General features: G+C 41.6%; 1 protein-coding gene across 5 annotated transcripts in view; it reads right to left on the bottom strand.

Moving 5' to 3' along the window:
* wdfy4 (WDFY family member 4) overlaps positions 1–24,042 on the bottom strand; it is a 358,785-nt gene that overhangs the window by 298,462 nt on the left and 36,281 nt on the right. For all 5 annotated transcript variants that reach the window (XM_072282880.1, XM_072282882.1, XM_072282881.1 and 2 more), the window contains 7 exons: positions 20,464–20,616; positions 16,321–16,507; positions 13,880–14,069; positions 6,344–6,504; positions 4,090–4,542; positions 2,725–2,826; positions 194–384 (listed from right to left, as the gene is read on the bottom strand). In XM_072282880.1, coding sequence (XP_072138981.1) covers positions 194–384; positions 2,725–2,826; positions 4,090–4,542; positions 6,344–6,504; positions 13,880–14,069; positions 16,321–16,507; positions 20,464–20,616 — 1,437 coding nt within the window. The remainder of the gene's footprint in view (positions 1–193; positions 385–2,724; positions 2,827–4,089; positions 4,543–6,343; positions 6,505–13,879; positions 14,070–16,320; positions 16,508–20,463; positions 20,617–24,042) is intronic.

The raw sequence follows: 24,042 nt of genomic DNA, 5'->3' as shown, positions 1-24,042 counted from the left end.
CTAAATCACAATCCATAAACATGGGCATTAAAATTCAGCTTACACTGTGAAGTAACAAAGAACCCATTCTTATTTTTAAAGTTGGGAATTTGTTACTCCATCACAAAGCTTGCTGAAGCAAGGAAATGAAAAAGAACATTTTCTGATTTTTCACTGAAATGAAAAAGACAATTTGAGAATAACCGCAACGTACCTGCAAAAGGTCAAGTTTCAACGTGAATTCTCCCTGGGTGGCAGAACACAGCACTCCTATCATCACACGCATGTACTCCTCTGCATTTACAATGAACAACTGTTCTAAGATATCCAGTGCGTGACTTCGATAGAACTTGTCATCGAGAAAAATCTTGATGTAGGGGATCATCCCATATTCTCGGAGAATCACTAATCAGAGAGGGGAAAGATCAGACTGATTTAGGCTGTGGCTTTCACAAGACACTCAGTGCAGTGACAAATGTTGATTATCTTTTTGCTGGGAGAAGATATGAGCAGGGGACAGACAACAGAGAGCAAGGAAAGGTAACACATTGGTATCATTTCCGCTGTGATTTCCAAACTATTTACTTCCCATGAAAGAACTAAATTTATATTGTTGGTACCCCTAACTTTAATATCCTGATCTGTGAACTACCATCCAGTGTGGTACACATACTGGTCTAGTGTGATCACTTGAAGTTGAGTATGATGTCCTCCTCAGGGTTTGTCTATTGGAGGATCCTCAGCTGGCCGTGGAGGCCGATCTGTGATCCACATATCCTATGCAATGTGGGCAAGAGTAAGAGGTGGTTGAGGATAGTGGTTGGATCTTTTGGTTGTTCAGTCTCTCCTTTCATACAAGACATTGAGAGGCATCCAGTCCCTAACTACCACACTTAAATCATATTGACACAAATACAGTTATGGGCATTTTTAGAGAATATTAAGAGAAGTCAGTCAAGGGCAGCTTTAGCACTCTACTCACCATTACCCCAGAAAGATGTTGGATTTGGGAGTAGAACTTTTTTTTGCAGTTTAACTTTCCTATACTTGCTTATAATTTTACAAAATCACACATATATGTGTGCAATTTTTCAGTGAATTTTCTGTAATTGTTGTGTAGCTGATTCTGTATTTTCTAGAAGCTTCCTAGTTGCTATCTTCTCAATGGAATGTGGTTTTATCCCTAGTCTCATTATGAGACAACACAACTTCTTTTTCTTTGCTTTCTTTCTTTGTTTTCTCTTTGATCTTGTAACATTTAATACAGCGACCGTAATCTCCAAGTTTTCTGCCTCATTCATGACTTCTGAAGGACCTCCAAATCAATGTCACCAGATCAAATCTTAAGAACTATGTTTTCAGATTTAGTTAGGTAGTCACTTGATTGATTGCTATTCAAACTAAATAGAAAATGTGATAGATCAGAAATAACATTGATATAAAATGCTTAAGATACTCTTTGAGTATTCCATTGTATATCAATTTAATGCCAACCTACTGAGATATTAGCAAAGAGAAATCACAGACATCTCTCTGGCAGGAGATACAAAAGCCTGATAGCACATACATCAAGCTCAACGATGTCTTCTAATCTGCTGTTATAAGATTATTAAATAGCTCCGTAGAACGATAAGATGGACTCTTAACCTCACAATCCACCTTGTTATGACCTCACACTTTATTTTCTATCTGCACTGCACTTTCTCTGTAACTGTAACACTCTGTTTCTGAATGTTATTATTGTTTTACCTTGTTCTACCTCAATCCAGTGTGTAATGATCTGATCTAGAAACATAGTAATGTTGAAAACCTACGGCACAATACAGGCCCTTCAGCCCACAATGCTGTGCCCAACATGTACTTACTTTAGAAATTACCTAGGGTTACCCTTAGTCCTCTGTTTCTTTAAGCTCTATGTACCTGTCCGGGAGTCTCTTAAAAGACCCTATTGTATCCACCTTTACCACTGTTGCTGGCAGCCCATTCCACACACTCACCACTCTCTGCGTAAAAAACTTACCCCTGATATCTCCTCAATACCTACTTCCAAGCACCTTAAAACTGTGCCCCCTCGTGTTAGCCATTTCAGCCCTGGGAAAAAGCCTCTGACTATCCACACGATCAATGCCTCTCATCATCTTACACACCTCTATCAGGTCACCTCTTATCCTCAGCCACTCCAAGGAGAAAAGGCTGAGTTCACTCAACCTATTCTCATAAGGCATGCTCCCCAATCCAGGCAACATCCTTGTAAATCTCCTCTGCACCCTTTCTATAGTTTCCACATCCTTCCTAGAGTGAGGTAACCAGAACTGAACACAGTACTCCAAGTGAGGTCTGACCAGGGTCCTATATAGCTGTAACATTACTTCTCAGCTCTTAAACTCAATCCCACAATTGATGAAGGCCAATGCACCATACGCCTTCTTAACCACAGAGTCAACCTGCTCAGCAGCTTTGAGTGTCCAGTGGACTCGGACCTCAAGATCCCTCTGATCCTCCACACTGCCAAGAGTCTTACCAGTAATACTATATTCTGCCATCATATTTGACCTATCTGTATGAACACTATGCAAGACAACCTTTTTGCTGTATCTCAGTATAAGTGACAAAAAAAAACATTTCCAATTCCAATTCCAAGAAGAAATTTCTAATTATCACCAATGATTACTTCCAAAGAGATTGGGAAAAATTTAACTGAAGTATGAAACAACCTGCTGGCATTCACTGGCTCTCCAAACTTACCAATATTTCTCACTGAGCCTTGGAGCATGGCTGCCACAACTTTTAACATTAAACTTAACGTCTCTCTCTGGTGCTGCTGATCATTAGAAGGTCCACTGTTCCCTGCAGTTTAAGAAGGAAATAATTATTGGGAAGAGGCTAAAAAGATCAATATAAATCATTGGATATTTATTAAAAGTAAATAAAAGTAGATTAATTCCACTGATTGAGGTTCCAATAAATGAACTCCTAGAAGTTTCAACACAGGGACTCCTTCCATCTCCGGCCACCCTACAGACCCATCCTAATAGCAAAACAATGAAATTATAGTCAAGATAATCTTCTCTTCTCCCCATTTCTGATAGTGGCGAAACTAATCAATACAAGCTACTGTTAAATACTTACTTTGAAGTTTTAATCATTTCATGAGGCTCAAGAACTCTCATGCCCAGAAGATGCCATATTTTCCACTAAGTATTTTAAAGGCAAATTCAGTAAATCTGAAGACCTATAAGACCATTAGTCACAGAAGGAGATTCAGGCTATTCCGTACGTCAAGTTTGATCCACCAAGCTATCATGGCTGATTTATTTATTTGTATGTTTGTTGATATATGTATTTATTGAGGTACAGCACAAAATAGGCTCTTCCAGCCCTACGAGCCGTGCCACACAGCAACCCCTGATTTAACCCTCGCCTAATCACGGCACAATTTACAATGACCAATTAACCTACAAACTGGTACATCTTTGGACTGTGGGAGGAAACCGATACACCCAGAGGAGACCCACGCAGTCACAGGGAGAATGTACAAACTCCTTACAGACTGTGGCAGGTATTGAACCCGGGTTGCCAGTACCATAAGGCGTTGTGCTAACCATCACGTTACCAAGCCGACCCTCTAAGCTGTCTTATCCCCATTCTCCTTCCTTCACACCATAACCTTTGACAGCCTTACTAATCAAGAACATAACCTCCAATTTAAATATACCCAATGACTTGGTCTCCACAGCTGTCCGTGGCAATGAATTCCACAGATTCATCACCCTCTGGCTGCAGAAAATCCTTGTTCATGGATGTTGCCTGACTTGCTGATCTCCTCCAGCATTTTGTCTCTGTTGCTGAAGAAAATCCTTCTCATTTTTTTTCTAAGGGGATGTTCTTGTGGATGCAAACATAGGACTGACACAGGGCTGGAAGACCAGTGTTCTGACTTTGCAACTATACTCACCAGGTTAGTCCTAATTAGAATCTGAGGTTGAAATGACTACGTCCTTTTAAAAACCTAACTACTAATTCCACCCAAATACAAAAGAGAAAGCAATGTCAGGAGTGAACCTCTGAATGCCAATGCCTGATAATTAGTTTGGTAAAAGTGACGCTTACCTGTTTTCCTCAGCATTTTTGCATGCCTCTGAAGACGTGTAAGGAGCATCTCCAGAAGTCTGGTTTCTCGGAACACAATTGTGAGCAACGGATCATATTTGGTGATATCTAGCACGCATTTAAGTGCCAGCAAGGCACAAACTGGTGAGAGGTTCTCTCGAATTATGGCTTGAACTCTTGAAAAGGTCTCATGGGGTATGTAAGACAGATCGAACACAACAAACCGCAACATTTGAAAATACTGACTCTGCACCGTCTCGGACTTGAGGTAGATCACCTCAGCAAGTTGGAAGAAAGCTTGCTGCGTCCACTCCAGAAGGAAGAAATTGGCTTGATTCCAGCTCCAGATCTTCCTGATTCTGTCCAGGATAATTGATGAGACGTGGGAACAATTAGAATTTAAAAATACCGTCTGCAAAACTTTGAAAGCCTGGAGATTTTTCACAGTAGTATCTGGAAGTTGAAACAGAAGGAAATTGTTGTTTGCAATGAAGCAAGATACAAAAGTAAACAACCACTTTAATGACTGAGCCTGCAAAAAGATTAAGCGTAAAGATTCAAGAAAAAAGTGCAATTTTTCCATTGAAGCTCAATGGTTATGCTCTCTGATAACCTATCCTAGACACTACTGTAATGTATTCTATTTTTCCAATGGATAAGAGCATTTCCTCAAAGGTTTTGTTGTCGGCCCTTCCAATTTTTCATCACTTGGAAACATTGTCCATTGCATCAGATTTCAAACTGACCACACCACATGGTACTTTAAAAACATCTTCTTTTAACATCTCCGTTACGTATCATAGATCAGCATGGTTGCATAGCAGTTCGAGGAATGCTTTACAGCTTCAGCTGTAAGACAGGGCATTGAATCCCACTGCTGTCTCTAGGGAGTCTGTACATTCACCCCTTGACCACGCGGGTTTTCTGTGGGTGCTCTGGTTTCCTCCCACATTCCAAAGGCAGATGGGTTAGGGTTTGGGTGCTGGGGCACACGACGATGGCACCAGAAGTGTGACGACTCTTGCAGGCTGCCCCTCACTGATTTGATTTGACGTAAATGGCAAATTTCACTGTATGTTTCAATGTTTCAATGTGCATGTGACAAATAAAGCTAACTTAATCATTAGAATCATAGAATGTTCAACACAGAAGCTGGTCCTTTCAGCCTACCCCACCTATACTCACTACAATGTCTATTTGTACTAATCCCATCTGCCTGCATTAGTCCCCGTGCCCCTTGACATCTTTCCTATCAAACTAACTATCCAAGTGCCTTTTCAACATTGGCATTTCATTTGCCTCTACCCTTCCTCTGGCACCATCATTTCCTTATGAAAAGCTTGCCCCACTGACCTCCTCTTGTGTATCCCTAACTTAACTCCTTAATCTCTATCTTCTTCTCCCTGGTGAGTACCAGTGAGAAGTATTCATTTAGGACCTCAATCATATTTTTTGGATCCATAATTATCTCACTGATCCCTGGTGGATTATCCTTCTCTTAGCTACCATCTTGCTTGTACAATACTTGTAGAATATTTGGGGATTCTCCTTAATGTTTGTCGGCACAACATTGTGGGCCGAAGGGCCTGTACTGTGCTGTACTATTCTATGTTCTATGTTCTATGTTTAATCTGCTTGGATTGGAATGGCAAGCAGCTACAGTACAAGTCACTGGTGAAGAACAGATTTGGAATGTTGTTGGCAGTTCTAGTTGTCTAACTAGAAGAATGATGTCATTAAACTAGTTAGGGTGCACAAAAGATTAACAAGGATGTTACCAGGACTGGAGAGCTGAAGTTATAAGGATAAACTGGGACTGCAATAAACATTTAGTAAGAGTTGGTAAAGAAAGACAGGGTGACTGTCAAACAATCAGCAAAAAAACAGAAAACAGGCAGATCAGGTGACTTTATAGCCTCCCGAACCACAAATCAGTTCTGAATACTGATGGGGGAGAGATTTTCCTAAGGCATGGGAGCATAATTAGGCCATTCAGCCCATTAGGTCTGCTCTGCCATTCCATCTTGCCTGATTTATTATCCCTCTCATCCCCATTCTCCTTCTCATAACCTTAGATGCCCTTACTAATCAAGAACCTAACAACTTTGCTTTAAGTATACCCAATGATTTTTCCTTCCACAGGCGTCTGTTGCAATAAATTCCATAGGTTCACCTCTGGCAGTGATAACAAACCTGAGCCTGGTTCTGAGCAATGCTCACCCAGTCAGTGAACTAAAAGTGACACAGCAATTACCTGACTTTGGTGGCTGTTGAAACTTAAAAGTAGGAAACTGTGAGCCGGTAATAGAAGGCACCACCTTGAGTTCTTTCTCTCCATAGGTCGTAAGGGAACTCAGAAAATCAACTAGCTCTTCCACAGATTTTTCTTCTTCATTTTCCAGCTCTTTATCAAAACTGAAGAGACAGAATGGTTTTAATTCACAGAGAGATACAGCACAGAAACAGGCCTGGGCTCAAGAGATTCTGCAGATGCTGGAAATCCAGAGCAAAACACACAAAATGCTGGAGGAACTCAAGCAGGTCAGGCAGCATCTGTGGAGATGAATTAGCAGTTGACATTTCAGGCCGAGACCCCAGAAAGGAAGGGGATAGACGCCAGAATAAAAAGGTGAGTGAAGGGGAAGAAGACCTAGCCAGGTGATGGGTGAAGTCAGGTGAGTGGGGAAAGGTAAAGAGCTAGAAGAGAAAGAATCTGAAAGGAGAGGAGAGTGGGCCATGGGAGAAGGCATCCATCTCTCCCTAAGTAAAAAACTTAGCCCTCACATCCCCCTTGAACCTAACCCCTCTCACTTTCAATGCATGCCCTCTGATATTAGACATTTCAACACTGAGAAAATGGTACTGTCTATCTACTCTATCATAACCTTAGAAACTTCCATCAGCTCTCCGCTCAACCACCACCATTCCAGAGAAAACACGCCAAGTTTAACCAACCTCTCATGATAGCACATGCCCTCTAAACTAGGCAACATCCTGGTAAACCTCTTCTGCACCCTCTCCAAAGCCTCAACGTCCCTCCTGTAGTGGGGTGACCAGAACTGTATGCAGTACCAGCTGGAGATCATTTGTTATTGTCTGACAAGGGAGAACACATCAGAGCTTTTACACTTAACTGACCATATTAAAACACCGCCATAGGTGGTCCCAAGCCTGGCAGCAAAAAGAGGAAGGTTGAGCATGGGGCAAGCAAGCCCATTCTGCAAAAACCCAGAGCTACAGGAACGCCAACAGAAGCTCCAAAGACCTCGTCCCTGGAAGAGGAAAGATCTGGCACCAAGAAGATGGGTTACACCTGGGGACAAGTTGAAAGACTGGCTCAGAACAGGGAACTCTGGTGAGCTACTGTTGCCAGTCTATGCCCCAGTAGGGGTAACAGGCTGAAGTAAGTACGTAAGAAAGACCAAATTAAAGAATATGCCATCAACTCTAATTATTCACAGGGGCACCTGCAATTTTATGTGCTCATGAGCAATTCTGGGAGAGGAAAAACTCAAAGTTCAAAGTTCAAAGTTCAAATTAAATTTATTATCAAATTACATATATGCCACCAAACAAAATGCAGGAGGAACTCAGCACGCCAAGCAGCATTTATGGGAAAGAGTACAGTTGACACTTTGGGCCAAAACATCAAGTGTACTTTTTTCCATAGATGCTGCCTGGCCTGCTGAGTTCCTCCCGCATTTTGTGTGTGTTGCTTGGATTTCCAGCATCTGCAGATTTTCTCTTATATGTTACCATATGCTACCCTGAGATTCATTTTCTTGCAGGCATTCACAGTAGAACAAAGAAATGCGATAGAATCAATGAAAAATTGCACACAAAGACTGACAAACAACCAATGTACAAAAAAAAGGCCAACTGTGTAAATACTAATAATAAAGAAGTAAATAAGTAAGACTGAGAACAGCAGCTGTAGTGTCCATGAAAGTGAGTCCATTATAACGTTGTGAATCAGTTCAGCATGGGGAATGAGTGAAGTTATCCACACTGGTTCAGGAGCTTGATGGTTCAGAGGTAATAACTGTTCCTAAACCTGCTGGTGTGGGACCTGAGACTCCTTTGGGGTGAGTGAAGTTATCCACACTGGTTCAGGAGCCTGATGATTGAGAGGTAATAACTGTTCCTGAAACTGGTAGTGTGGGACCTAAGGCTCCTTTGCCTCCTTCCTGATGGCAGCAGTGAGAAGAGAGCATGGCCGTGGAAATGCAGGTCCCGCAGTGACTACAGTTCATTCAGACAGCCATAGTACCTTTCATAAAATTACTCTGGGTGATATTTAGGGATGGGTGTGGGGGGTTGTTTGCAAGATTTAAATTTGTTACAAATAACATCTAAAGTCAGACAAGATGACTGTGGCTAATCTTAGTCCATTTCTGAGGTGGACCACATACACAAATTTACAGCACCTTTCCGGTTCACTGAGAGAACTATCGGGTAGTTTAACATAAACACAAGAGTTTCTGCAGATGCTGGAAATCTTGAGCAACAGACACACAAAATGCTGGAGGAACTCAGCAGGCCAGGCAGCATCTATGAAGGAGAATAACGATCGATGTTTTGGGCCAAGACCCTTCATCAGGTAGGTGATCATGTGAGATGGAGAATTGTCACACTGGGTCTGTGGAGAATGCTCATCTAACTCTCACCCTTCCATCTCCTGTTAAACTTAATCTAATTTTGTCAATGAAAAGGAAATCACTACTGCCTTGCAGCGATTAAGAATGTTAATTAATTGAGTTAGGCACTCTCATTTCCCTGCATATCTGAGTAGAAAGGTCCTTAGCAGTTCATTGAAATCCTCATTGTTCAATGCTGTTATATTATTTTATTTTATTTACTTACGGATACAGTGCAGAATAGTTATTTCTAGCTTCACCACTGAGCAAACCTCAACAATCCTAATTTAACCCTAACTAATCGGAGGACATTTACAATGACCATTTCACCTACTCGGTACATTTTTGGACTGTGGGAGGAAACCAGAGCACCCAGAGAAGAAACACACATTCCAGGGGAGGAATTACTGAGACTTCTTATAGAGAAGACCAGGACTAACTCTGAACTCCGACAGCCGGAGCTTTAATAGCTTCGTGCTAACTGCTATGCTATCATGGCACTGAACTCAAAGCAGCTGAGATTCAATGTCAAAAAAATGTGAAGTGATGCAGAGATGAATGAGGATATAAGTTAACTGAGAAATATTAATTAAATGAAATGATCTTAATCAGGCTGTGAGAGAAAGCCATAGATCTGCATATAAGACATAGGAGCAGAATTAGGCCATTTGGCCCATCGAGTCTGCTCCGCCATTCAATGTACAGTCTTCGAAAGAACAAGTTTATAAGGTTTCTAAAAAAAGTATTAGCTTTAGGATTAGATGCATATGGCATAAAAGTACAGAAGTTAATGTAAAACTTTATAAGATGGTGGCACAGTAGTGCAGCAGTTAGCACAACTCTTACACCACCAGCAATTACCAGCTGGGGTTCAATTCCTGCCACTGTCTGTAAGGAGTTTGTATGTTCTCCCCGTGACTGTGTAGGTTTCCTCTGGGTGATCTGGTTTCCTCCCACATCCCAAAGACATACAGGTTAGGGCCGGTGTAGTTGTGGGCTTCTATATTGGTGCCAGAGGCATGGCAACGCTTGCACTCTGCCCCCATTGCATCCTCGGACTGCGTTGGTCATCGACACAAATAACACATATCACAGATTGTTTCAGTGTTTCGAAATACATGTGTCAAATAAAGCTAATCTTAATTTATCAGTTGTAAACCTCATCCAGAGCACTGCATCTGGACACAATGCTTTAGGAAGTACAAGTATATATGTACAGTATACCATCTACGGAAACATCTTTCCTCTGGATCAAAATGCACAACATAGTACATGTTGTGAAACATGTACGCCCTGGAAAGGGTACAGAGGAGATTTACCAGGATGCTGCCTGGTTTAGAGAGTATGGATTATGATCAGAGATTAAGGGAGCTAGGACTTTACTCTTTGGAGAGAAGGAGGATGAGAGGAGACATGATAGAGGTGTACAAGATAATAAGAGGAATAGATAGAGTGGATAGCCAGCGCCTCTTCCCCAGGGCACCACTGCTCAATACAAGAGGACATGGCTTTAAGGTAAGGGGTGGGAAGTTCAAGGGGGATATTAGAGGAAAGTTTTTTACTCAGAGAGTGGTTGGTGCGTGGAATACACTGCCTGAGTCAGTGGTGGAGGCAGATACACTAGTGAAGTTTAAGAGACTACTAGACAGGTATATGGAGGAATTTAAGGTGGGGCCTTATATGGGAGGCAGGGTTTGAGGGTCGGCACAACATTGTGGGCCGAAGGGACAGTACTGTGCTGTACTATTCTATGTTATATGTTCTATAACTCACACACAATACATGAAGTATTATTACCACAAATAACAATGTCCATTTACGGCACAGGATAAAAAGTAAAAAGTATAGCACTACTGGCGCTTTATACGTGGTGAGACCTGGGTGGTGGCAGGGAATTCAGTAGTCTCACGGCCTGGGAGAAGTTGCAGTGGATTATCAGTATATAACTAAGGATGTATGATTACTATTATCAGTTAGAGTGATAGAGAAGGCTGGATCAGTCTCTTTTCAGCCATTGTTAAAGGAAGATTTAAAGCAAAATCAAAGTCAAGTTGATTCTCATGCACAAGTACACGTCTGTGCAAGTGCAACAAAAAACTGGCTTGCAGCTGCATCACTGGCACTGGCAACATGTAATCAATTAAGGAGTTAAAAATTTAAGCAGCTTTCAGGAAGAACTGTAAATAGGAATTAGTGTACATGTATATGGTTGAATGATAATAAACTTGAACTTGAAACAAGTCTAGTTGCCACCAGTTCCCCTAGAGACATCACCACACTCTGTGAAGGATCACTCTGTTAGCTACATTCTGCAGAAGGTTCATAAACACACTGCAGCAAAAAAAAGAACAATACACAATTATGCGTGGCGGGGAAGCTCGGTGGTTAGCCTAACGGTATTACAGCGTTAGCAATCCATGTTCAATTCCACCACTGTCTGTAAGGAGTTGTACCTTCTCCCTGTCACTGTGTTGGTTTCCTCCAGGTGCTCTGGTTTCCTCACACACTTTAATTTTATTTCTATTCTAAAGATACGATGCGGATAGAACAAGTCCTTCCAGCCCAGCGAGCTGTGCTGCCCAGCAACCTGCTTACTTAACACTAACCTAATCACAGGACTACTGGCAGTGACCAAGTAACTTACTGACCTGTACGTCTTTGGACTGTGTGAGGAAACACAAGTGGTCTCCGGGAGAATGTACAAACACTTTACAGATGGTGTTGGAATTGGACTCCAAATTCCAATGCCCTGAGCTACAATAGCATTGCACTGAACACCACACTACCGTGATGCCCAAGTGTTAATAGGTCAATGGGCATAATTGGGCAGCGTGGGTTTGTTGGGCTGGGAGGGCCTGTTGCCGTGCTGTATCTCTAAATTTAAAAAAAAATACGTGGTTGAACTTCTAGATTATTTTCTCTTCAAGACTTCCGATTTTAATCAGTGTACCAAAATGTCCTCACCCTGCGGGAATTTATCAAAACATAGAAGAAAAGCAAGATTTAAAAGGTGCCTCGACAAGTCAATCTACTTGAAGTTTCACTGTCTCAAATTAACTGAACCTGTTAGCAGTCTAACTTCTGGTTTTACTTTTATCTGGTGAAACCATGTTTCCACTATCCATTCATTAGGATGTGTGGTTAGCTGCTTTTAATTTGCAGCAGAGCAGCCAGCACCCATCAATACCGTAAAGGAGTAACAGCTTAAATCTTTGTGTGTAAATCAGTACATCTACTTTCATTTTTTTCCATGTCCTCGGCGTCAGCTTTTTAAAACACAGTAGTGACAGAAAAATCAGAGATCATCATAAAGACAGCGTAAAGCATATCAGTTAGTGTTGGTATAAAAGTCAGGAAGTTAAGTGACAGATAGATAAACATTTTGTTTAACCACATTTGGAATATTGTGTGAAGTTCTGGATGTATCATCACAGCAATGATATTTTTCCCAGGTCAGAAATGTCAAATACTAGAGAGCATAGCTCAAAGGTGAGAGGGGGGAAATTTGAAGGAAATGTACGGGACATTTGTTTTACACAAATAGTGATTGGTGTCTAGATGGTGCTGACAAGGCAGATGGCTGATGTAGATATGGTAGCCACACAAGGGGCACTTAGATGGAGACATGAACAGACAAGGAATAGAGGGATATGGACCTACTGGAAAATGGGATTAATTTAAATTGGCAGCATGGACGACACAGAAATGATGGGTTGAAGGGCCTGTTACTGGTTGAGTCATAAAACACTACAGTACAGAACAGAAACAGGCCCTTCAGTCCACTTAACCCATGCCAAATTATTAATCTGCCTAGTCCCAACAATTTGCACCCAGACCGAGCTCTCCATACCCTTCCCAACAATGTACTTTTCCAAACTTCTCTTAAATGTTGTAATTGACTTGCATCCACCATTTCAGCTGGCATCACCTCCTGAGGTGAAAAAGTTTCCCCTCATGTTCCCCTTAAACATTTAGATTAGATTAGATTAGATTAGACATTTGGGTGTCATAAGGGTGAATTTCACATTTCACCCTTAACCCATGACCCCTAGTCCCACTGAACATCAGTGGAAAAAGCCTGCTTGCATTTACCCTATCTATATCCCTCTTAACTTTGTAGACCCCTAATAAATCTCCCCTCATTCTCCTGTGAATAAAGTCCCTTATTCAAACTTTTGGAGGACTTATGTCCTCAAGTTCTGGCAACATCCTAGCAAATTTTCTCCGCACTTTTTCAATCTTATTGACATTTTTGCTGTAGATTGGCAACCAAATCTGCACACAATGTTCCAAATTAGGCCTCACCAACATCTTATACAATTTCAAATTAACATTACAACTCCTGTACTCAATACTTTGACTGATAAAGGCCAATGTGCCAAAAGCTTCTTTACGACACTGCCTACCTGTGTTGCCGCTTTCAAGGAATTGTAGATCTGTATTCCCAGATCCCTCTGCTCTATGGCACTTCACAGCGCCCTGCCACCCCACCGTGTCAGTTCTACACTGGTTTGTCCTCCCAAAGTGCAACATCTCATACTTATCTGCATTTAATTCCACCTGCCATTTTTCAGTCCATTTTTCCAGCGGGTCCATATCCCGCTGCAAACTTTGATTTGTGTTCTACGTTCTATCTCTTTCCCAACTTGACATCCAAACTCAAGAACTTTGTATCACACTCTGGAATCTATTACCACATTCAAGAAATGTACACAGCCAATGTGAGGTACCTTTATGTCAGGCAAGTTGATGAAGGGCTTGACAAAGAAGGGCAAAAGTGATCCATTGTTTAAAGCATCACACTAATTTGCTGCAGGAACTCAGCTGATTAGCAATATTTACGGAAGGGAATAAACAGTCCCGATCAGGGGTTCCCAACCTGTGGTCCATGGAACCCTCAGTTGACGGTGTGGGTCCACGGCATAATAAAAGTCAGGAACCCTGATCCTGGTGAAAGATCTCAGACTGAAACATCGACTGCTTATTCCCCTCCATAGATGCTGCCTGACCTCCCGAGTTCCTCCAGCATTTTGTGTGCATTTCTCCGGATTCCCAGCGTCTGCAGAATCAATGTCATGTTCATCATTTAAAGCAAAACTTTATTTGTTTATGCAAATTTCCTTCCAAGCATCAAGAGACTTCGGTGTACTTGCCCAAGCAAAATCATACTCAGCAGTTCGTAGCCCTCATTCTTTTCAAAATCAGCAAGTAACTCTGCAGAAACCTGACAGGACTCCTTCACAAAGCAGATGATATTGACAGCTGCCTGAGCTGCAACATAGACTGGGAGTCTGCTGGCCATCGCTGATAAACTTTGAATGCACTTCCGCACAGTATTATTGCCTGTGAAAAAATATAACATAAGAACATAAGAAATAGGAGCAGGAGTCGGCCATCTGGCCCATAGAGCATGCTCCGCCATTCAATAAGATCATGGCTGATCTGGCTATGGACTCAACTCATTCATTTTCTTACCTTCATGCCAACTGTACAAGTGATATTCAAGCAAAAATATATAATAACAATTCAGTCACTAATTTATGGCTAGAACAAACATTATCAAATCTAGAACAAACGTTTTGAATCTAGAACAAATACCATTCAATCTAGGACAAACATCTTCGAATCACAGGCACATATAATTCAATCTAGAACAAATACCTTTGAAACTAAAACAATTATTCTACTTTCACTTGAGGTGTGTTGTTTTTCCAACAGCATCTGAAATTCATTCCCTGAACATTAGAACTTTACAGCAGAGTACAGTCCCTTCGGCCCACAATATCATACCAACCTTTTAATCTACTCTAAGACCAATCTAACAATTCCCCCCTACACAGGCCTCTATTTTTCTATCATCCATGTGTCTGTCTAAGACTGTCTTGAACTTTCTTGAACATTGTTAATGTATCTGCCTCGACCACCACCTCTGTTCCACACACACACACACCACTATCTGTGTAAAAAACCTAACTCTGAATTATTAAGTGCAGTTAAAGCAGAGGCCGATAGCTTCTTGATTAGTAAGGGTGTCAAAGGTTATGGGGAGAAGGCAAGAGAATGGGGCTGAGAGGTAAAATAAATTAGCAATGATGGAATGGCAGAGCAGACTCGATGGGCCAAATGGTCTAATTATGCTCTTATGTCTTATGGTCTAAAGGTCATATTTATTTAATATTACAGCTTTTTGTGTTTCAATTTTTGGTCTATTTCTTTTAGTTTTTAGTTTCAAAGAGCCAATTCAATTAAAGTAACTCCTTGTCATAGTTGACAATTGCAAAATGTCACCCCCATACTGCTTTCTGCAGGAAATATAGGCACTGGGGAATTTGCTTGTGAATTTGTAAAATAAACTAGCGTTTGGGAAGCTGTAATTTTCCTGCTGGGTTTGTCAGGACATATGAGAGTCAATTACATGACCTTCCCCATCCAATGCCACAGAAAGCTGTAAACTCAGCCAACTCCAAAATGAGCACCTTCATAAGGCAATGCCTCAAAAAGGTGGCATCCATCGATCATTAAGGACCTTCATCGCCCAGGACGTGCCCTTTTCTCATTGCTACCATCAAGGATGAGGTACAGGAGCCTGAAGACCAACACTCAATGTTTTAGGAACAGCTTCTTCCCCTCCGCGTTCAGATTTCTAAATGGACAATGAACCCATGAACACTACCTCAATAATATTTTCGTTTTATTTTGCTCTCTTTTTGTATTACTTACTTAATTTTAATGTATATTTCTTAGAGTAATTTATAGTTTCATATTATTATTACATATTGCAATGTACTGCTGCTACACAACAAGAAATGTTATGACATTAGCCAGTGATATGAAACCTGATTCTGATTCTGATTCTCAGTAGTTAGTGAGTAGTGTGTACTACTAACTACTCACTAACTATGGGGTCAGCCTGAGGTCTGACTCATCAATGGCTGTCAAATGGTGGGGTGGCACCTTGGACAATGAGGTCCATTGATGAGTTTGCTGATGGGTGACACACTTCACTAGCACCTTTGTACAAATAACTACTTGCCCTTTGTCCTCCAATTATTCTTAAGGGTTCACAAAATTTTAATTTTAACAGTCCTTTGAGGTCAAGCAGCAAAGAAGAGCACAGCACAGAGATAGCCCTTTAGTCCACAATGTCTGTGCGGAGCACAATACCAAATTAAACTAATCCCCTCCGGCCTGCACATGATCCATATCCTCCTTTCCCTGCATGTTCATATCTCTATCTAAAAACCTGAAGCATCAACGTTAGATCTGATTCCAACCCCGTCCCTGCCAGTCCATTCCAGGACTGCTGTCTGTGTAAAAGTCTGCCCAATGTTCAAAGTGCATCTCCTTTGCACTTTGCCCCATGCAAATACCAGGCAACGATTATAAAAGAACATTGATGGAGGTTCTAGTATGTTCTAATATTTTTGAACAAATTTATCAAACTTCAACTAAACAATCATCTGAAATGAGCTAAATTTTAATTTTTATCGGTAAAAACTGCAGAATCACACTTTAGCAATGTAAAATTTATCTACAGAACAAATTCCAAACATCGATGTCAACAGAAGTACAGAAAGAGGAAGTGCGTACTCACTATAAAGGTATCTGACAGTATTTTTAGAAGGCGTTTTTGAAATTGCCCGCAGTACATGAGATATATACTTTTTCCAGGAAGAACACTGGTCCCACTGGGAGACAACTGCAAAGATGAGACGCCCAAGATCATCATTTTGAATCATTGCCTCCACAGCAGGAACTTGGGTACACAAATTAACCATCACCTGCAGGAAAGAAAGACCAGTCAATGTTTAGTAGATATTTTGGAGTTACATCTCAAGGTTTATTACTGCAGAGTAAATATGTATACATGTATCTCATTAATAGAGTGATACATACATTCAGCCCAACTCGTCCATTCCGACCAACATTTCCATCTAAGCTACTTCCAGTTGCCTACCTTTGTTCCAAATCCTTCCAAACCATTCCTATCCATGTACTAGTCCAAACAGTTTTTAACAATTCTTCATGTACCTGCCTCAACCACCTCCTCTGGCAGCTGGTTCCATATGCAGACCATCCTCTAGGTGAAAAAGTTACTCCTCAGGTTCCTCTTAAATCTCTCTCCCTCCCACCTTCAACCTATGCCCAGGTTCTCCTGACAAGAAACACTTCTCAAGAAATGCAAGAAGAAATGTAGAATTATCCCCAGAAGTGTCAGGATGCTTGCTGACACTGAACTGTTTCAGCTTGAACATTAATGCTTCCTCAAGTTGTAATATCAGTCCGTTATTATTCTGTTCATGTTGAACAGAAACCATGACATCATTCTGAATTCACTGGTCTGATTATCCAGAGATGAAATTAGGAAGAACATTGGAAGAATGTTCCTTTACCATGAATATCAACTTCAAATATTCAACGAACAAGGTAAAAACAAGCAGTACTTTTATTTCTAAAATTGAGTCCTGATGAAGGGTCTAGGACTGTAACATCAACTGTTTATTCCTCTCTATAGATGCTACCTGACCTGCTGAGTTCCTCCTTCATTCTGTGTGTGTTACTCTAGATTTTTGCCTCTCAAAGTCCAATCCTATGTCCCTGTCATGATAAGTGAAAGTGGGTAAGGCTGGCCAACTCGACTCTGGTGAAGCTGTACAGGCCAATCACCTGTACAGCGGATAGAATGGATTACAGAAACATTGATGAACACAAAAAGGGGAGGTCATCCAGGGCCTATGCTCCAGAAGAAGATGACTCTGGACTTCCAGCGTCTGCAGAATTATTTGTATTCATATTAATTTTGTTTTAATCATTTTAAAAACAAAATGAAAGTTTTATTCCAATTGATATATTTAAACATAAAATTCTAACGAGATGAATATTTGTCTGAAATCCTCTAAATTGACGGCATGGCAGAACCCTTTTAACAAAAGCTGGGAAGTTATCCATAGTTTTCTGACACCAAAGTAATAAATTGCAGTTTCAAAATCATGGTAGCACAATATATCTAATCTATTGGATCACAATCTGTGCTTCCATTTCCAATTGTATTCCAATCTTTAAACTGATGGACTGCACCATGTTCTAGGACTCATCTGTTGATCTGAATGAATACAGCACGGTTGTCATGGACTTCATAAAAACATTTGTAGACGAGTGTGTCCCCGCAAAATCATTCGGTCTTCCCAACCAGAAGCCCTGCATGAACTGTGAGATCTGCAATCGTTGAGGGCATGATCAGAGGCATTCAAGTCTGGCGATCAAGAAAGTCACAAGAGGTCCGGGTACCATCTTCGGAAAGCCATCTCATGCGCAAAGGGGCAATTCCGAACTAAACGTGAATCAACAGACGATGCTCAACAGTTGTGTACGGGCTTGAATACTATCATCTCTTATAAAGAAAGATCAAGTGACATAGATGGCAAGGCTTCACTTCCAGGTGAGCTCAATGCCCTCTATGCTAACTTTGACCACCGCCCCGATGACCCTGTGATTTCAGTCTCTGAAGCCGACATGCGAGGGTGAACCCACAGGGAGCCTCCGGTCCGGACAGAATACCTAGCCAAGTACTAAAGACCTGTGCTGATCAGCTGACTGGAGAGTTCACTGGGATCTTTGACCCCTCGCCTTGGCAGTCTGAGGTACCCATTGGCTTGGAGCAGGCTGCAATTATACCTGTGCCAAAGAAAAACGTGGTAACCTGCCTCAATGACTATTATTCAGTAGCACTTACATCCACAGTGATGAAGTGTTTTGAGAGTTTGGTGATGAAACATATCAACTCTTGACTGAGAAGCAACTTGGATCCGATCCAATTTGCTTTCTGGTGCAACAGGTCCACAGCAGATGCCATCTCATTGACTCTTCACTTAACCCTGGAACATCTGGACAGCAAAGATCATACATCAGGGTACCCTTTATCGACTACAGCTTGGCATTCAATACTATCGTCCCCTCAAAACTGATCAATAAACTTCAAGACGTTGGTCTCAATACCTCCTTGTGCAACTGGATATTTGATTTCCTCACTTGTAGACCTAGTCAATTTGAATTGGCAATAACATCTCCTCCACAATCTCCAACAGCACAGGTAGTCCACAAAGCTATGTGCCACAGGTAAACCATATTTAAGTTTGCTGATGTTACTACTGTCCTAGGCCAAATCAAAGGTGGTAATGAATCAGCGTTTAGGAGGGAGAATGAAAACCTGGCTAAGTCAAACCACAACAACAATCTCTCACTCAATGTCAGGAAGACCAAGTAGCTGATTATTGACTTCAGGAGGAGAAAACCGGAAGTCCATAAGCCAGTCCTCATGAGGGGATTGGAGGTGGAGAGGGTCAGCAATTTTAAATTCCTCAATATTATCCTTTCAGAGGTCCTGTTCTGGGTCCAGCACATAAGTGCAATTACGAAGAAAGCATGGCAGCATCTCTACTTGCTCAGGAATGTGTGAAGATTTGGCATAACAATTATAACTTGGACAAACTGCTATAGATATGTAGTGAAGAGTATATTGGCTGGTTGCATCACAGCCTGGTATGGAAATACCAATGCCCTTGAATAGAAAATCCTACAGAAAGTAGAGGATATGGCCCAGTGCATCATGGGTAGAGCCCTCCCCATCACTGAAGCACATCTACACAGAGCATTGTTGCAAAAAAGCAGCATCTATCATCAGGGACCCCCACCACTCAGGTCATGCTCTCTCCTCGCTGTTGCCATCAGGAAGGAGGTACAGGAGCCTCAGGACTCACACCACCAGGTTCAGAAACAGTTACTATGCCTCAACCATCAGGCTGCTGAATCAGAGGGGATAACCACACTCAACTTCACTTACCCCATCACTGAAATGGTGCCCCAACCTATGGATTCACTTTCAAGGACTCCTCATCTAATGTTCTCAATATTTATTGCTTATTTATTTATTATTATTATTATTTCTTTTCTTTCTTTTGTTTTTGCACAGTTTGTCATCTTTTGCACACTGGTTGAAAGTCCAGCTGGTGCAGTCTATCAATGATTCTACTATGGTTATTATTCTACTATGGATTTATTGATTATGCCCACAAGAAAATGATTCTCAGGGTTGTACATGATCATAAAGTTACTTTGAACTTTGAAAGTTTGAGAAATAGACAAACTGATATTTTGCCAAGAAACTTTTCTCATTTTGAATTTGATGTCTTCACTAGTAAATATATGCTGGATTTCAGTTGGTTATACTCGATGTGGCAACTGCTGTGCTTAAGACCACAAAAGAGTTGTGAAAGAAGCCCATTCCTTCACGTAAACCAACATCTAGCTTCCCTCTCTCTGCGCTTCCCACTGCCTTGGGAAAGCAGCCAACACAATCAAAGACCACAGCCACCCTTCTCCCACCACCACCCTCCCCACTTCTAACAGACAGAAGATACAAAGGCATGAAAACATATACCAACAAACTCAAGGAAAACTTCTATCCCACCATTATCAGATTTATGAACTGACTTCTCATACTCTACAGATGGACTCATGATCTCCCAGCCCAACTTGCTGGGGCCATTGCATATTTCTTGTTTACCTGGACAGCATTCCTCGGTAGCTTTTACAAAGTTTTGTATTCCGCCTCTCTCTCTACCACAATGTACATTCCTATGGAATAATCTGCCTGAACCACACGTAAACAACAACTTTTCATTGTATTTCAGTATGCACGTAATAAAGCACTGTTGCAAAACTGCAGTTGCCAACTTACATGGGTTATAGTTTCTTCAAATAAAGTACTCTTGTCTTGTGTTTGTGTTTCCCTGACTGCAGTCTCACTTTCCGATGGAAAAATGAGGAAGAGATGCAAGCATTTTAGAAGAACTAAAGGCAGTCCTGTATTCACCATACCCCATAGTGTCTCCTGAAAGAGGTAAAAAATAATGCAGGTTTATTTTATATACTCAAAGGATAAAGAAAATTACATTTATGTTATACTTAATCATTACACATAAACTGGGCTCAGGATGTTAAGCTCTTGAGGACTATTGTGTTTTTTTTTGGAAAGCAGATCATAAGTTTCACAAATATGGATAAACATAACTTTGAGCAACACACATCAAAGTTGCTGGTGAATGCAGCTAGCCCGAAGGGTCAGGACGAAGGGTCTCGGCCTGAAACATCAACTGTACCTCTTCCTAGAGATGCTGCCTGGCCTGCTGCGTTCACCAGCAACTTTGATGTGTGTTGCTTGAATTTCCAGCATCTGCAGAATTCCTCGTGTTTGTGTTTTTAAAAACATAACTTTGAGCTGCTCCCTGTCTTCATGAAGAAGTACTAATTCAGTGGTCAGAATCTCTTCTCCTCCATCATTCGATCGTTATGTGCCGTGTCATATGACATGGGCAATCATGGTCTTTCCATGACCATGATTGTTCTTGGCAATTTTTTTTCTTACAGAAGTGGTTTGCCATTGCCTTCTTCTGGGCAGCATCTTTACAAGTCAGGTGACCCCAGCCATTATCAATACTCTTCCAAGATTGTCTGCCTGGTGTCAGCGGTTGCATAACCAGGACTTGTGATGTGCACCAGCTGATCACCCACCACCTGCCTCCATGGCTTCACGTGACCCTGATCGGGGACTAAGCAGGTGCTACACCTTGCCCAAGGTGACCTGCAGGCTAGCAGAGGGAAGGAGTGTCTTACACCTCCTTTGGTAGAGACGTACCTCCATGCTGCCACCCAACTTCCTACATAGGAAGGGAAATACAGATCTGTCTTTCAATTAAAATCTGAGCAAAACCAATGGATGCTGTTTCTAAAATAGCATTGACGATCTCAGTAGTGACTACCAAAATAACACTAAAATTTTAAAAAATTAAAAACCCAGATGTGGAGACTTTGAAGTAAAAACTGAAGGTGCTGGCAACACTTCACAGGTCTATAGAGGTAAATAGTGAGAATGATCCTGGGGTTAATGTATGAGGAGTGTTTGATGGCTTTGGGCCTGTATTTGCTGGAGTTCAGAAGAATGAGGGGGAATCTCATTGAAACCTACTGAAGGCCTAGATAAAGTGGATGTGGAGAGGATGTGTCCTATTGTGAGAGAGTCTAGGACCAGAGGGCACAGCCTTAGAAAAGAGGGGCATTCCTTTAAGAACAGGGATGAGGAGGAATTTCGTTAACCAAAGCGTGGTGTATCTGTGGAATTCATTGCCACAGACAGCTATGGAGGCCAAGTCATTGGGTATATTTAAAGGAGAGGTTGATAGATTCTTGAATAGTAAAGGTTATGGGGAGAAGGTGGAGAATGGGGTTGAGAGGGATAATAAATCAGCCATGATGGAATGTTAGAGTAGACTGGCCTAAATCTGCTCCTAAATATGTCTTGTGGTGCTGAATGGAGTGAATATCTCAGATGGTATACTCTTCATCAGAATATAATATTATATTGCATTAATTTTCGGTTCCCAGGAAGAAACATAGGTTAAAATAAAAAATAAAAACATTGGAAGTATTCAGTGGGGTCAGCAACATTGATGGAGAGAGACTTGATATTTCAGATTAAAGAGATAAGCAGGGTTAATGAGGAGACAGAACAGTCTGCAAATGCAGGAAATGTGGAACAACACACAAGAACACTGGTGGAACTCAGCAGGTCAGGCAGCATCTGTGGAGGGAAGTGGACAGTCAAAATGCTTTATTGCAACTAGAAAGAAAAGGGAGATATTCAGTAATGGGAAGAAGGGATGATGGTGGGTAATGGGTGGATCCAGGTGAAGTGGATAATGATGTAAGAAGCTGGGAGGTGATTGGTGGAAAGGGCTGAAGAGGGTAGAATCTGATAGAAGAGCAAGGTGGAGCATGGAATAGAGGGCAGGAGGGAAGGGGACCTCTCCCTGACCTGACTATCACCTCCCTCACCTCGACCCTCCTATCACCCACCTGCTCTTGCTCCACACCTTTTTATACCGGCTATCTCCCCTCTTTCTTCCTCATCTCAAACTGAAACAATCACCTGTCCATTTTCCTCCACAGATGCTGACTGACCCACAGAGTTCCTCCAGCAGGTTCAAAGAGGAAGGAGGGAAGGAAGGAGAAGACAAGAGAGCAAGGTTCCGTGACTAAACAGCGGGGCACTGGTAAAGAATATAGTGGTGGAAATGGGAATGTCATGGTAGTTGTGTTCCGATCACAGGAGTTACTAACTGCCAAACATCTGAGAAACACACTGAATGCTTGGCAAAGTTCAACTTTAAGTTTATTGTCATTCAACTGTGCATACGTATACAGTTAAACAAAACAACGTTCTTCAGGGACTAAAGTGAAAAACACAGCACATATATCACATACAACATATAAAATAATATGAACACAATAGTATTAGCAGATTAAGTTGACATAAAGTGTACAGTTCAATATACAACACTATAACGCTACTGGCACTGTCATAAGTAATGTGTACTGGGTGGTAGCAGAGTCTCACAGCCTGGGGCAAGAAGCTGTTACCCAGCCTAGCAGTCCTTGTTCTTATGCTGTGTTACAGCCTGCATCACAGTAGGAGATCAGGGATATTGTAGGATGTATGGGAGGGGTCCAAGACTGAAACAATGTGATAAATTCAACATGATGCAGTGATGTACTTTCTAAAGCACAACCCCTGCAGGGGAAGACTGGAAATTTCAGCATCCCCAGACAGACCTCTCAATGAGCTGTTTTATTGGAAAACATGCTGTTGTTAAACAGACACCCAAAGGACTTGATCACTTTTGCCGAACAACAATGAATTACCAGCGCCTCCTGCTGATTGACAGAGGATTACGTCCAGCAGCATGTTTTGCATCCAAACAGATGGTGCACTTCCAGTAGGCTGGAAAAACCACAAGGGTCAGGCTCAAAGCCAGAAATGCCAGTCATTTTGACAATCAAGATCACACAGTTGTGCTAAATACAAAACTCAGCCACACACTGCAAAAATAGCATTAGTGTTCATGTTGCATGTTTAGTTCAACATCTCCTTCTGAAGTTACAGTATGTTTTTGGACACAAACAACAGGAATTCTGCAGATGCTGGAAATTCAAGCAACACACATCAAAGTTGCTGGTGAACGCAGCAGGCCAGGCAGCGTCTCTAGGAAGAGGTACAGTCGACGTTTCAGGCCGAGACCCTTCTGTACCTCTTCCTAGAGATGCTGCCTGGCCTGCTGCATTCACCAGCAACTTTGAAGTATGTTTTTGGGATGGTTTTCTTACTTCACCAACAAATTTGGTATGAGATCTTCCCAGTCTCTGTGAGCTGGAAGTCCTGCTATAGTGTGCTTTAGTATTCCAGAACAAAAACTTGATTTAC

The sequence above is a fragment of the Mobula birostris genome, chromosome 18 (assembly GCF_030028105.1).
Source record: "Mobula birostris isolate sMobBir1 chromosome 18, sMobBir1.hap1, whole genome shotgun sequence".
In the NCBI taxonomy this organism is placed as follows: domain Eukaryota; kingdom Metazoa; phylum Chordata; class Chondrichthyes; order Myliobatiformes; family Myliobatidae; genus Mobula; species Mobula birostris.
This window is presented reverse-complemented; position numbering and strand designations above follow the sequence as displayed.